This window comes from Ixodes scapularis, unplaced genomic scaffold, assembly GCF_016920785.2.
Source record: "Ixodes scapularis isolate PalLabHiFi unplaced genomic scaffold, ASM1692078v2 PGA_scaffold3__209_contigs__length_174095766, whole genome shotgun sequence".
Classification (NCBI taxonomy): Eukaryota; Metazoa; Arthropoda; class Arachnida; order Ixodida; family Ixodidae; genus Ixodes; species Ixodes scapularis.
The window spans coordinates 155108094-155121765 of NW_024609868.1; the positions used below are offsets into that span (position 1 = coordinate 155108094).

General features: G+C 49.2%; 1 protein-coding gene across 2 annotated transcripts in view; it reads right to left on the reverse strand.

Moving 5' to 3' along the window:
* LOC8025169 (papilin) overlaps window positions 1–13672 on the reverse strand; it is a 94986-nt gene that overhangs the window by 57667 nt on the left and 23647 nt on the right. For both annotated transcript variants that reach the window (XM_029986182.3, XM_040210924.1), the window contains exon 7: window positions 349–546. In XM_029986182.3, coding sequence (XP_029842042.2) covers window positions 349–546 — 198 coding nt within the window. The remainder of the gene's footprint in view (window positions 1–348; window positions 547–13672) is intronic.

The following is a 13672-nucleotide window of genomic DNA, read 5'->3' on the forward strand; positions in this document are numbered from 1 at the left end:
GCCAAATAAAGGTGATTTAAGTATTTATGCAGAACCGCTTCAGTTTCCTGAAAAAAAAAATAGCGAATTTGCTGGCAAGCTGGTGAAGGTTAACTATGATTAATTATACCTGACACTGTTGCTATTGCCTTTTCTTAGCACAGGCTGAAGTACAATTAATCAACAATATTCTTTTCTTTAGTTCACCGTGATTGGCTGTCTCGGGTGCTGCAAGAATGTAAACTATCAGCGGTTTTTTTATAATCGCAGTCTTTCAGTGCTAGAAGTTTGACAGAAAATGTTTCATAATGCTATGCATCTCTATAAACTGTATCATTGCATGTAAAAACTATTTGCGGCAACACGCACCTGTAATCGCAGTAGCGGCCTCAAGGGGTGTCTGGCACGTGTCCTGGCACTCCTTTAGGCTCTGGAAGTTATTGCTGTTGCCACCGCAGCCGGTGTACGTGAAAGGTTCGCATTTGCCCGTTGCCTGGCTGTAGTAGAAGCTGCTGTGCTTGGCCTGGCAAAAACCAGCATCGAAGGGCTGGAAACATTTTTCTGTACCTAAAAAAAGTGAAAGACGTTTACAACTCCCTGTAATGTCGAATTAGAGAGCAGCTCTTGAGTAGGAGAAGGGGAGGGTACGGGAGGGAACGGTACGCCTCTCCTCCTCCGTCCTCATCTACTCCTCCCTGCTCCTCGCCTCGTCCCCCTTTTCTCTCCTTTTTTCTCCTCCTCCCCGCCTCCCCCTCCTCCCTCCCGCGCGGTGCATTATGGGAAACGTCCCATAATGCAACGCGCGCGTCATCCTGGCTCACTAGGTGACGTTTCCTATAATGCACCACGCGTTTACGCCGACGCGTTATGGCTATGCCGACGGCGACGGGGTCGGCGACGCGTCACGAAAAGGCGTTACGCCGATGCGTTACGGCTACGGCGACGGCGACGCGTCCCGTAAATGCGTTACGCAGATGCGTTCGGCGACGCCGACGCGTCACGGAAAAGCGTGACTCCGATGCATTACGGTTACGGCGACGATAACGCGTCACGAAGAAGCGTTACGCCGGTGCGTAACGGCAACGCCGACGCGTCACGAAAAAGCGTTATGCCGATGCGTTACGGCTACGGCGACGGCGACGCGTCACGAAAAAGCGTAACGCCGATGCGTTATGGCTACGCCGACGGCGACGCGTAACAAAAATGTTACGCCGATGCGTTACGGCAACGCCGACGCGTCACGAAAAAGCGTTACGCCGAAGTGTTACGTTTACGCTGATGGCGACGCCGTTCAAGCCGGAAACGGACGCCTAAGATTTTCGCTCTAAAAATAGTTCAAGGTTAGACGAAGGCGTTGCCCTAGCTGAAGAATGTTTAAGCATTTGTGAAGACTGTCTAACTCGGGGACGTCTGGAAATTGTCGAACGTAAACCGTAAGGAGCGTAAAAGTGTAGCAAGAAAGGAACGCTCCTCTTTAGATTTTGCGAAAAGCGTTTCCCATTGAATTAAATCTGGAAATTGAAGCGTTAAACCCATTTAGGTTCTTGCGCAAGAGTAGAAACAGCATCTGTATATTTTAATGTGCCTTATATTTTACCTTGCTTGTTCGCGAATGGATGTCTATCGCCTAAATATGGCAAGGCCATTGGTGTTGTGTTCTGTTTCAACAATCTGGCTGTTCTATACTATATCGCGTCCACCACTGTGAAGAGTGAAAAGTGGTTTGGGGACACAAAAAATAAATAATAATAATTATTGATAGTATTATAACGCTACCTGACCAATTGAGCGGGAACACATGAATTCAGTTATTCAACACACCACAAGACTTATATACTAATTTATTCGAAATGAAGGACACCGTTTACTAACATGCATAAGATATATTGACTTCTCTCATTCTATGCACACCTGCCTTATTATAGAAATAAAGCTTGCGGTAATTATGTTTGCTCGCGATATTTTGCTCGAACCGCATTTCAAAACGATCCTCAACGGGTAGCCAGCTTGGCACTAAATAACAACACAAAAATCTGGAGCATCTATTTTCTGGCAACGATTCGTACAGCCAAACGCTGGCATCTACAGAGGGATCTTCGGGAGCACACGCTAAAAATGTCCCTGAACATCGAAAACATATCTCCATTGTACCAGCGAGCATGAGGTTTCGCTAAAGCTGCTCTACACGCAAAAGTAACGACCTCCCTTGAAGGATCCACAAGGAGGGTGGAGAAACGCTGTCAGATTGCAGTGGACGCTAGTAGCACATGTCTATCAACGCCGACAGGGCAACGTCACGGATTTCATCGCTTTTCTTTGAGTTGTGGCTCGATCAATTCAGAGTATAAGGTACACAATGACATTAGACTTTTAGTCTGTCTGCATGTGTTTGTGTGTTTTCTAGCCTTCTACTGCGCTTTGACTCATGTTATAACCAAGTAAAGAAAGGCGCCGCCTGCTATCTTGGAGCGGATAAGCGGCTGTACCTTCAACGCGCGGGTGCGGAATAGCAAATAATAAAGATACAGAGTGTGCGTGCCAGAGGAAAAGGAAGAATATGTCGCTACTTTTCTTACTCAAGGGCCTTATGTTTTGCGTGCATGGTTACACTGTGTTCAGCGTCGCAGTTCAGTTTTTATTTTAGGTCGAAACATTTTTCCAGACTCCTCGTGCGCCCAGTTATTTTCGTGATTGTAACGATTGGCTCTGTCAAGTGCATTGCGGGAAATATAGACACGCTATGCTTTTGAGAGTGCAGCCGAAAGGATACAGGCAGGGTTTTCGCTATACGTTCTTCACCATCTATCTTAAAGGGAAGCGGACGCTCTACAGGCACGGGATTGATATTTCGAAACCTACTTTTGCAGAACAACTGCTTACGATAGAGTTATGTACTTCAAAGCAGGCTAGCTCAAGCGTGTTGGGCTAGCTCAAGCGTGGGCTACCTAACTTTTGCAGAACGACTGCTTGCGATGGAAAGATATGTTTCAAAGCAGGCTGGCTCAAGCGTGTAGGGCTAGCTCAAGCATGTTGCCTTATCTGACCCGTGAGCTTATAGGTGGGTTGAGTATAGCGGCTGTTCAATATGAAGAGTGTACCATTTTATCTCGCAAGTGACAGAACCTGCAGAGGCCTTGGTGCTGCAACATACAAGTACGTCGCGTAGTTTGACTGCAACTGAAATGTTTATAAAACTTCTAGATAAATCCGATTAATTTATGGCACATTGTTGCAATTATAAATAAGGGGCCCTAAGAAGCCGAACAGTTTGGATGTCTTGTAATATTCAAGTTCCAAACGTACATACCTGAATGCAGACCGCGAACTTTGTTCGCGGTCTACATTCAGGTATGTACGTTCAGGTATGTAAAACAGTTCTATAAAACAGGTCTACATTCAGGTATGTACATTCAGGCATGTAAAACAGTTCTATAAAATGGCGTCTGAATCAAACTCACTACCAAATCGCGTTTCAGCGTTTTCTTACTCACGAGAGACAAATATTTAAAAGTAAAACGAGCAGACGAAAACCCCACTGCGTCAATGACCTCCTTTTGAAACCCCACGAGTCGAGTGGACTCGCTACCGCATGAGGAAACAAGAAATAATGGCAGATGAGGTGGCAGTTTGGTCTGGATGAATGTTCGAATGAAGGGATGCTCCTGTTCTCGAAGAAAAAAGAATCGGGACTCGAGTTGCTTAATGAAAACCCAAGTCCCCCGTGACACACCCGGTGAAAGAGGTTGTCACGCCTCGTTCGTTCCCAATTAGATCCCCAGATGAAAAAAACGAAAATACAGTGAAATTTCTGAACGTTCATGCGAGCGCAGGGGATCGCTTTCAAAACATACCGTATCATTGAAAAAGAAAAAAAAAATGTTGCAAACTGTCGCTTTCGCGAAGATGGACAGATCACTTTACTTCCATTGGGAAGCACGGCTGGCCAGGTTGGTTTGCGAACCCAGATCAATAGGTTTTGTTCTCGCGGTAACAATTTGAAGGCACGCCGACGCATGCGCACGGCACGCGATCCCGGCTAGCGCCTTCGTACTCTGAAGGAGTTGTGGCCCGTGCTCCGTACCAAACCCCGCGGCACTCGTTCCAATTTATAGCGGCGCCAGTGTAGCCTCACAAAAACATTTAGCCAAGGTGACAGCGGCACTAACGCTGAGCTTGTCACTGGAAAACACCGCGATATCCTCCGCATAACTGATAACCTTTGACTCGCTATTTTGCAGACGGAAGCCTGGGTCCTCTCTTCCTTGACTTTTCGATTCAAAATGCTGCCTATGGTGTGCCACAAACGCCTGCTGTATGCTACTTTGGCTCGTGCTCGTAACGCTGTTGACATCTATTTCAGCTATTTCCTTTCACAGCGCGTATCGCTTTTCATCCGCTAAAGCCCGTTTCGTTAGCTGCTCGCCCAGGACGTACTTCTCTGCACGCGCTCGGACCACGGCTCCGTAATAACGCTCTTGGTGAAGCTGTTCTAGCTAATGCCCCTGAATAAAAAAGCTAGCGACATCTTCTCTATCCTCCTCTTACGCGCACACCTTTATCTTTATGTTTTGCTTTTTTACACCCGCGCGTCGACAGTAGCGCCGCCTGGTTTGGCCTAAGATAGGAGGCGGCATTCTTCAAAGGATGTCGCTACTTTTCAGTAGAAAGGGGCTTTAGTTCTAGCCATTCTTTTACGCTATCTAAGTCTTTCAAACACGTGCTGGGAGCTACACACTCCGCTCTTGAGAGCGCCTGCAAATCAGCGTTTAAACTGCGTTCGGCACAACGCGCTTCGTAGGCCAAAACAGATGACCTTTCTATCGCAAGCATCTTAACTTCTTGCTTTACAATCTCCCACTTCTCAAAAATACCCCCTCCCGTGCTTTCAAAGTACGATTTAAACATTCTGTTTATACGCGCAAGAAAGAACACATCGTCGAGCAGGTTGGTGTTAAGCTTCCACAGCTTCCACTCGAACCTCGCCTTCGTCGGCGCCCTATCACCGATCACTGTCGCAACCAGGCAGTGATCGGAGAAAAAAACCGGCGTTACCCGATATTTGCCTAACAATGCAGAAAGAGAGGCGGAAACGTAGATTCTATCCAGGCGGATGTGGGATGACGCTTGGAAGTAGGTGAAACGCATCTCACGCGCCTCATTCCTAACGGTTCAGCGTCAACTAGCTCAATATCTTCGAGCAAGTCGCCTAAAATCGTCGCACATCGATCAGTGTACTGCCGAGGCGGCGTTCTATCATTCGCTCAAACAACGCAGTTAAAATCCCCGTACAACACAATTGTTCTTCTGCAATCTAGAAAACGGTGTAAGCCCCCAAAACTGGAAACTCGGTCTTTCACCGTACTGGTATAAGCCGCCAGTGAACTGCTGAAAATAAAAAATCGCACATAATAAAGCGCCCTTCCGTGTCGGTGTTGACGTCGAATTCCGACCAGGAAAGGAATACCGTGAAGGGAAAGGAAAGAGAGATGCGGACGAAAGGGGAATGTTTAATAAGTCGAAAGAAAGTTTATTGTTTAGACTGGAAGGGAATTCCTTTTTTAGGCTAGAAATTACTCTGTTTTCTTCCTTTTTCTGTAAGGTGTGTGTGTGAAAGCCTCATTTGATGACGCATACTCGCATGTTGAGTTCGGAATGATTCGTGGAAGAGAAATGTTCAGATACGTGTGTGGAGAGATCATGTTTGCGTTGGCCCGCTCTTTCTAGTGTGACAAGTCTGCGGGGTTCTGCGAAGCGTTCGTGGAGTCGGCGCTCAGTTTCGCCGATATATAATGAGGTCAAAGAGAGTGTGCATAAAATGATGTATATACGAGATTAGAAGATTTACAGGTGTGATTGCCAGGGGTTCTCATTAGCAAGTTCGGAGGAGGGCCGGTGTGTTTGCATGGAAGGCATTTCGCGTGCGCCGCACGGTGTGGTAAGGGGGAGCAAAGTCGGAGGTTTTGTGGACTGGTTGCTGCATACTAGAAGGGAGCGTAAGTTTGGCTGCCGACGGTAAGTTAGGGCGGCTGCTTTAGAAATAACTAGAGTCTACCAGGAGGGTTGTGGCGTCTATGATTGGTTTGTCTAGCCTGGGTATGGAGGGATGGAACGTGAAGATGAGCGGATTGCATGGTTCTTAGATCTTGGTTCAGGTCATAGGGCGTCATGCCGTGAAATGTTAGAGACGCGACTGCTTGCATTGCTCAGAAGGCCGAGCGGGCAACTACGTTCGACAAGGAAGGCAGTCATTGTCTCAAGCTTATGATGAAAATCGATATCGTCGCTGCAAATCTTACGGAGGCAGCGGAATTGTGAAAAGTGAATGGAGTTGATTTGGGATCTAGGATGGCCCTAGGAGTAAAGAAGGTAGCTACGGCTGCCAGTGGGTTTATAGTCCACAGAGGTTGGAAACTTGTGACCGTCACTAGTGATTTTTAGGTCTAGGAAGCTGACAGAGGATTTCGATATTCCTTTTCACAATTCCTCCGCCTCCGTAGAAATTTCAGCGACGATATAAAGTTTCGCCATTAGCTTAAGAAGATGACCGCCTTTCTTTTCTAACGTAGTTACCCATGCGGCCTTCTGCGCAATGCGAGCAGTCGCGTCTCTAACATTTCCCGGCACGACGTCCTATGGCCGAAACCAAGGTCTAAACCGCCGTGCAACCCTTTCATCTTCACGTTCTATCCCTCCATACCCAGCTCGGCAAACTAATCATGAGCGCCACTTCCCACCTCGTAGACTCTAAAGCTATTTCTAAAGGTGCCGCCCTAACTTACCGTCGACAGCCCAACTTGCGCTCCCTTTTAGTACGCAGACACCGGTCCCCGAAACCTCCGACTTTGCTCCCCGGTGCCACACTGTGCGGCGCCCCGAAATGCCTTACGTTAAAACACACCGGTCGTCTTCTCAACTTGCTAATGAGAATTCATGACAAACATACCTGTAAGTTTCCTAATCTGATATACATAATTTCCTCCGACCTTTAATATATATCGGCGAAACAGACCGCCGACTCCACCGAACGCTTCCTTCACCTCTCTACACACATATTTAAACACTTCTACCCCACGAATTATTCTAAACTCAACATGCGAATATGTGTCATCAAATCAGGCTCTCACACACCCACCTCCCGCAAAAAAAAAGGAAAAAAAAAGATTAATTTTCAGCGTAAAAAGTGAAAGCCGTTTACAAATTCCTGTAACGCCGAATTGGAGCGCAGCTCTTGAGGAGGAGGAGTGAAGGGTACTGAGGGGAGGGTAGACCCCTCCTCCTTCTCCTCCTCCTCCCCTCATTCTTTAATTTGCTCCGGGGGGGGGTCACGTGACCTCGGAGGGGGGGGGGGGTGTCACGTGACTTCGGGGAGGCGTGACCTAGGGGTCACGTGACCTTGGGTGTCACGTGGGGGTCACCACAAGGTCACGTGACCCCCAAGGTGACCCCCACGTGACCTGGAGGGGTAACGTGACCTGGAGGGGTCACGTGACCTGGGGGGTCACGTGGGGGTCACCTTGGGGTCACGTGACCTTGACCTTGGGAGGGGTCACGTGACCTCGGGGTCACGTGACCTTGGGGAGGAGACCACGTGATCTCGGGGGTCACGTGACCTCAGAGGGGTCACGTGATTTCAGAGGGGTCACGTGACTTCAGAGGGGTCACGTGACTTGGGGGTCACGTGACCTTCAAAGGGTCACGTGGGGTCATCTTGGGGTCACGTGACTTTGGGATGACCTTGGGAGGGGTCACGTGACCTCGAGGGGTCACGTGACCTTCAGGGGGTCACGTGGGGTCACGTGACCTTGAGATGACCTTGGGAGGGGTCACGTGACCTGGAGGGGTCACGTGACCTTGGGGGTCACGTGACCTTGGGATGACCTTGGTTACGCCGACGCCGACGGCGACGGCGACGCCGACAGCGACGCCGACGCCGCTCAAGCCGGGAACGGGCCCCTAAGAGCTGCGCTATAAAAATGAAAGCCGTTTACAACTTCCTGTAACGCCGAATTAGAGCGTAGCTCTTGAGGAGGAGGAGGGAAGGGTACTGAGGTTCACGTGTTATCGGGAGGGAGGGGTGGTCACGTGACCTTGGAGGGGTCACATGACCCCCTCGCCAAGGTCACATGGGGGTCACGTGACCTGGGGGTGTCACGCGACCACGGGGGTCACGTGACCTCGGGGGGTCACCTGACCTGAAGAGAAATTTTTCCGCTAGATTTAGCGGGGAAATATTTTCGCTAGATTTAGCGGGGAAATTTTTCCGCTAGATTTAGCGGGAAAACTTTTCCGCTAGATTTAGCGGGGAAATTTTTCCGCTAGATTTAACGGGGAATTTTTCCGCTAGATTTAGCGGGGAAATTTTTCCGCTAGATTTAGCGGGGAAAATATTCCGCTAGATTTAGCGGGGAAATTTTCCGCTAGATTTAGCGGGGAATTCTTTCCGCTAGGTTTAGCGGGGAAATTTTTCCGCTAAATTTAGCGGGAAAATTTTTTCGCTAGATTTAGCGGGGAAATTTTTTCGCTAGATTTAGCGGGGAAATTTTTCCGCTAAATTTAGCGGGGAAATTTTTCCGCTAGATTTAGCGGGGAAACTTACCCATAATGCACCGTGCGGTTACGCCGACGGCGACGGCGACGGCGACGCCAACGCCGCTCAAGCCGGAAACGGGCGCCTAAGAGCTGCGCTCTAAAACGGAATTTCCTAAGGGTCTAAAGAAGAAACTTTCATTCGGCTATTAAACATTCCATTTTCGCCCGCTCCTCTCTCTCGCCCCCTCTCCCTCCTTTTCTTTGAATAATGTAGTGAACGAAGTTCCCTGCCTATTTTTATTTACAAAATTATGGACACGTCCAGTCCGGTCGGGAGCTGCCGGTGTTCTGAGCTCGGCCTGTGAGCTCGTTCTCCCTTGTCTACCTCTTCTTCCTTCGTCCGAACAGCCGGTTGCTACAGGTACTCCCCCTCCAACAAGGAGGTCGTTGGAAAACGCCGAGTTGTGGTGGTAGAGGTGCCCAAGTGACATGGCGTTTTGGCCGGTCAGGATGCCTTTGTGGCTTGTTATCGCAAACAATTCTTGCGGTAGTAGTAGGTATAAGTGTTGGTGGATGTCCTTCGAAATTCCCGGTGTGCATCCTTGATTCAAGTGAGGTTGTTGGAAGTGTAGATGCAACAGGAGTGTCAAGGTAGGCTGGCTTGAGGCGATCGATTGACACGGTGTCTTTTCCTCCCTTTAGATCAAGAAGAAAATATTTGTCCCGACGCTCAATTACTCTGAATGGGCCGTCGTACGGATGTTGTAGAGATTGGCGACTCACATCATGGCGGACGGATACGTGAGTGCAGTGGGCGAGCTCATTCGAAACGTACGTCGATTTACGCTGTTGTGGACGAGGAGGGGTCGCTCGGAGGGCCCGCATAGCCGTCGTGAGTTGCGTGGCATAGCTGGCGGGATTGCTATGCGGAGGACAAGTTCGTCTGCTTCTTGCGCAGGGGGTAGCGTGACGTCAGAACGCCGAGCCTAGGGGTGCTATGTTGCGCTTTTTGGACTCCCAGGAGACTAGGAAGAGGGAAGTGACGTCAACGACACAGCAAACGCAGATTGGATGTTGACAGAAGAAAACGAAATCAACACCCAATCTACGTTTGCTGTGTCGTTGACGGCACTTCCCTCTTCCTAGTCTCCTGGGAGTCCAAAAAGCGCAACATAGCACCCCTGATTGGCTGATCGCGACCCCCTATCTGAGCGTCGTCTGCTCCTTTGCAACGTCGTCTGCTCGCAACGTCGTCTGCGTCTGTCTCACCTTTCCTGCGACTTTCGAAAGTGCAGAGGCTAGATTCACGAAACGATCTTACGCCAAAAATGTGCGTAAGACAAAACTTAAGAACAAATTCGTATTCACGAAACGAAATTATCGTAAGTTTTGCGCAGGTTACGACGAAATCCTACGACAGCTCCGAAGCTGTCTTACGCACTTCTTACGATCAAGTCGCGACGACCCATGGACGTTTATTTTTTTACGTGCGCTTCTCACGCGTCCCGACTTCAAGCAGCAAGAAAGAAGTACAAAATTACTTGAAGCAGACCACGACGAACAAAAACGCTGGATCCGCAAACACCCGGGAAAAGCTCCAACGTCCACGATTCCACCGAACGCGACGAAGCGAGCTTTGCAGTTAGGCCTAGCAGGCACTCCGCGACTCGGCGACCGTGTGCCCACGACCGGCTGGCGTGCTGAATGGAATATGCCCGCGCGACTCTTGTGAATACTTCCCGTATTCTATTTTGATTGCTGACCTCAATTTCAGATTAAGAGGTAAATTTCTTCCTCTTGTTATCTCCTTGTTTCCCGAGGCAACGGTGACTCTCGCCGGTGAAAAAGCGGTGAATCTCCGACAGACGCAGGAAAGGTAAAGCAGTCATCGCTTTGACTAGCAGACGTAAAGCAGACGACGTTAACTGCGCCAACTTGCCGACGCCGTTAAAGAATGAGGGGTCTCGCCGCACAGGAAAGGAGGGAAAAAGTATTTAGGAGGGAACTTGCGGACACTAACGCGCTCGCTCACTCTCGGTTCTTAGCGAACAAACCTCAGCGCCTCGGGACACCTCGCCAGTAAGTCCTTTGAATTCCCTCCTTGATGCGCGTCTTCTAGTTGTTAAACGAAAACAACGTACCGCTCGAGTTATTTCTTCTGCCCTCTCTGAAAGGCGAAGTCGAGCTCGCTCGTAAAGACCTGCACTTCCGAAAGTCGCAGGAAAGGTAAGACAGACGCAGACGATGTTGCGAGCAGACGACGCTGAGATAGGGGGTCGCGATCAGCCAATCAGGGCTCGGCGTTCTGACGTCACCGCTACTTCCTTTCTCATGCGCAGAAGACGAAAATAAGCCCACTTGCGAGGCGTATTGGCGCCGTGATCAGCCGGGATGATTAATTCCCCTAGAAGGCGAAGGGGTGCGCCATATACGAGCTGGGCAGCACTACAACCGATATCTTCTTTAAAAGCGGTCCGGAGTCCCAAAAGCACCAATGGCAGGCGGACACTCCGATGAACACGGTCATCGTGTGCTATTAGAGAAGCCTTGAGCGTGCGATGGAAGCCCTCTACGATGCCGTTAGCCATGGGATGGTATGACGTGGTCCGAATACGGGAGCACCCTAGTAGTCTCATGAGCTCTCGGAATAAAGCGGACTCGAACTGTCTCCCTCGGTCGGTGGTAACCGATGAAGGCACACCAAATCGAGCAATCCAGCCTTCGACGAATGTCCGTGCCGTGGTTTCGGCGGTGATGTTAGGAATGGGAAATGCTCCAGGCCAGCGCGTGAAGCGATCGATGCATGTCAGTATATATGTGCTTCCACCAGATGTTGGCAGAGGACCCATAATGTCTAGGTGTACGGCCTCGAAGCGCGCTGTCGGTGTTGGGAAGGCATCGTATGGTGCTGACGTATGACGTTGAATTTTGGACCGCTGGCAGGCCAGACAAGAGCGAGTCCAGTTTCGTACGTCCTTGTTGAGACCCGGCCATTCCAAGCGTTCAGTGATTAACCGCTGAGTTGCTCAAACTCCAGGGTGTGCCATGAAGTGTAGGCAGTCGAAAACTTGACGACGGAAATATAGCGGTACTAAGGGTTGGGGCGCGCCTGTGGTGTGGTCGCAGATGAGTGGTGTACCACACATTGGCAAAACTACCTCGTGCAAATTCAGGCTGCAGTGCAATGAACGAACTTGTTGAAGCTCGGTGTCACCTCGCTGAGCTGAAGCCATGGCTTCAAAATCAAATGTCACGGGTACCATGCTGCAGCAGGGAGTGATGTTAACACGCGAAAGCGCATCAGCAGCCAGGTTGTCTTTGCCTTTGACATGGCGGATGTCTGTCGTGAATTTTGATATGTATAACATTTGACGGATCTCACGGGGAATAAATTGTCACTTCCTGATTTCAGTGGGTATTTTAAGAGTTTGTGGTCGGTGAAAACGACGAAATGGCGACCCTCTAGGAAATGCCGGAAGTGTTTGAGGCCTTGATGAATCGCAAGGAGCTCTCTACCGAATGTACTGTAGCGCGACTCTCTTGCGCTGAGGTTTCGGGAGTAGAATTCAATGGGCTGCCAGTTCTTGTCGGAGAGCTGCTGCAGGAGACAGCGCCAATAGCAATATTAAAGGCGTCGAACATGACACTCACGGAAAGCTTTTGGCAGGGGTGAACGAGTAGGGTCGCGTTAGCGAGATCTTCTTTATGCGCCTGAAGCTTGAAAAGCCGAGTCGCTCCAATTTAACCGTGTTGAGTCCTTGTGTTCGCCTTTGAGCATATTAGTTAGCGGCAAGAGTGATGAAGCGCAGTTGGGAATAAAACGCTGATTGAAATTTATGAGATCCAGGAAATCTGTGAGTTTATGAATGGCTGTTGGTTGTGGAAAAACCTTAATTGCTGCGACTTTTTCGAGAAGTGGGCGGACCCCTGTGTGATCCACTTGATGGCCTAAAAACTTCAACGTGTGACTCGAAACTCGCATTTTTGGTTGTTGATTACGAGGCCATGCTCTTCAAGGCGCTGAAAAAGCAGTCGAAGATGCTGAATGTGTTCTTCAGCGCCATGAATGTAGATTAGCAGGTCGTAAACGTAGGCATAAACGAAGGGAAGTCCACAGATGACGTGGTCAACGAAGCGCTGAAATGTTTGAGCTGCATTTCGTAACCCAAAAGGCAACCGAAGATGTTCAAATAAACCGAAAGGTGTGATGATGGCCGTCTTGGGGACGTCACTCGGCTCAACTGGGATCTGGTGGTACGCCTTTACTAGATCTATTGTAGAAGAACCTCCGCGCCATAGAGGGAGGTCGTGAAATCCGCGATGTATGGCAGCGGGTACCTGTCGGGGACTTTGGCGTTGTTCAGAGCACGGTAGTCCCCGCGCGGTCTCTAGTCACGAGGGTTTTTCTTGGGAACAATGTGCAGTGGAGACGCCCATGGGCTTGATGATAGTTGAATGATGCCAAGCTCTAGCATGTGATCAAATTCATCTCGCTCGATCTTCAAGCGGTTTGGTGGAAGCCGACGTGGTCGAGCGTGAGTAGGTGACCCAGTAGTCACGATGTGTTGGGCAACATTGTGCTTCACTGGACGCTGAACGTTTGTAGGGCGAGTGGTCGACCCGAACTCCCGTAGCCAACTTTCGTATGGCGAAGTTGGACTGGAGCAGTTAGGCCTGTCTGGAGGTCGTCCTGGCTTTCATGCGAGGTGTGTGACAATATCTGTAGTATTTCATTTCATTTCATTTATTTGTACCTCACAAGCGCCCCAAGGGGGCATACATGAGGGGGGAAATTCAACAGTATACAAGGAAAACAGAACAGCGAAAATATGAACACAAGTCATGCAAAAATAACAATATAATGAAAACACGTGGAAAACATAGATTTCAATTTACGCAGTATTGAGCACACGCACTTTTAAATTCGTCGACACTTACTAAAGACACAATGTTGGCTGGAAGTTTGTTCCAGTCGGAAATTGCCAACTGTAAAGGTAATGTCTGGAAAAGTTTAGTATGTGATGTTTGTAATAGTATCTTATGCTGGTGATCAAATCGAGGAAAAATACGGTGTGGCGGCTTTAATAGTTCAAGCTTGAGGAGTGGGTTATTATAATAGATGTTATGGATGAAGGTTAGCCTAGAAAGTTTTCCTCTGGTAGAG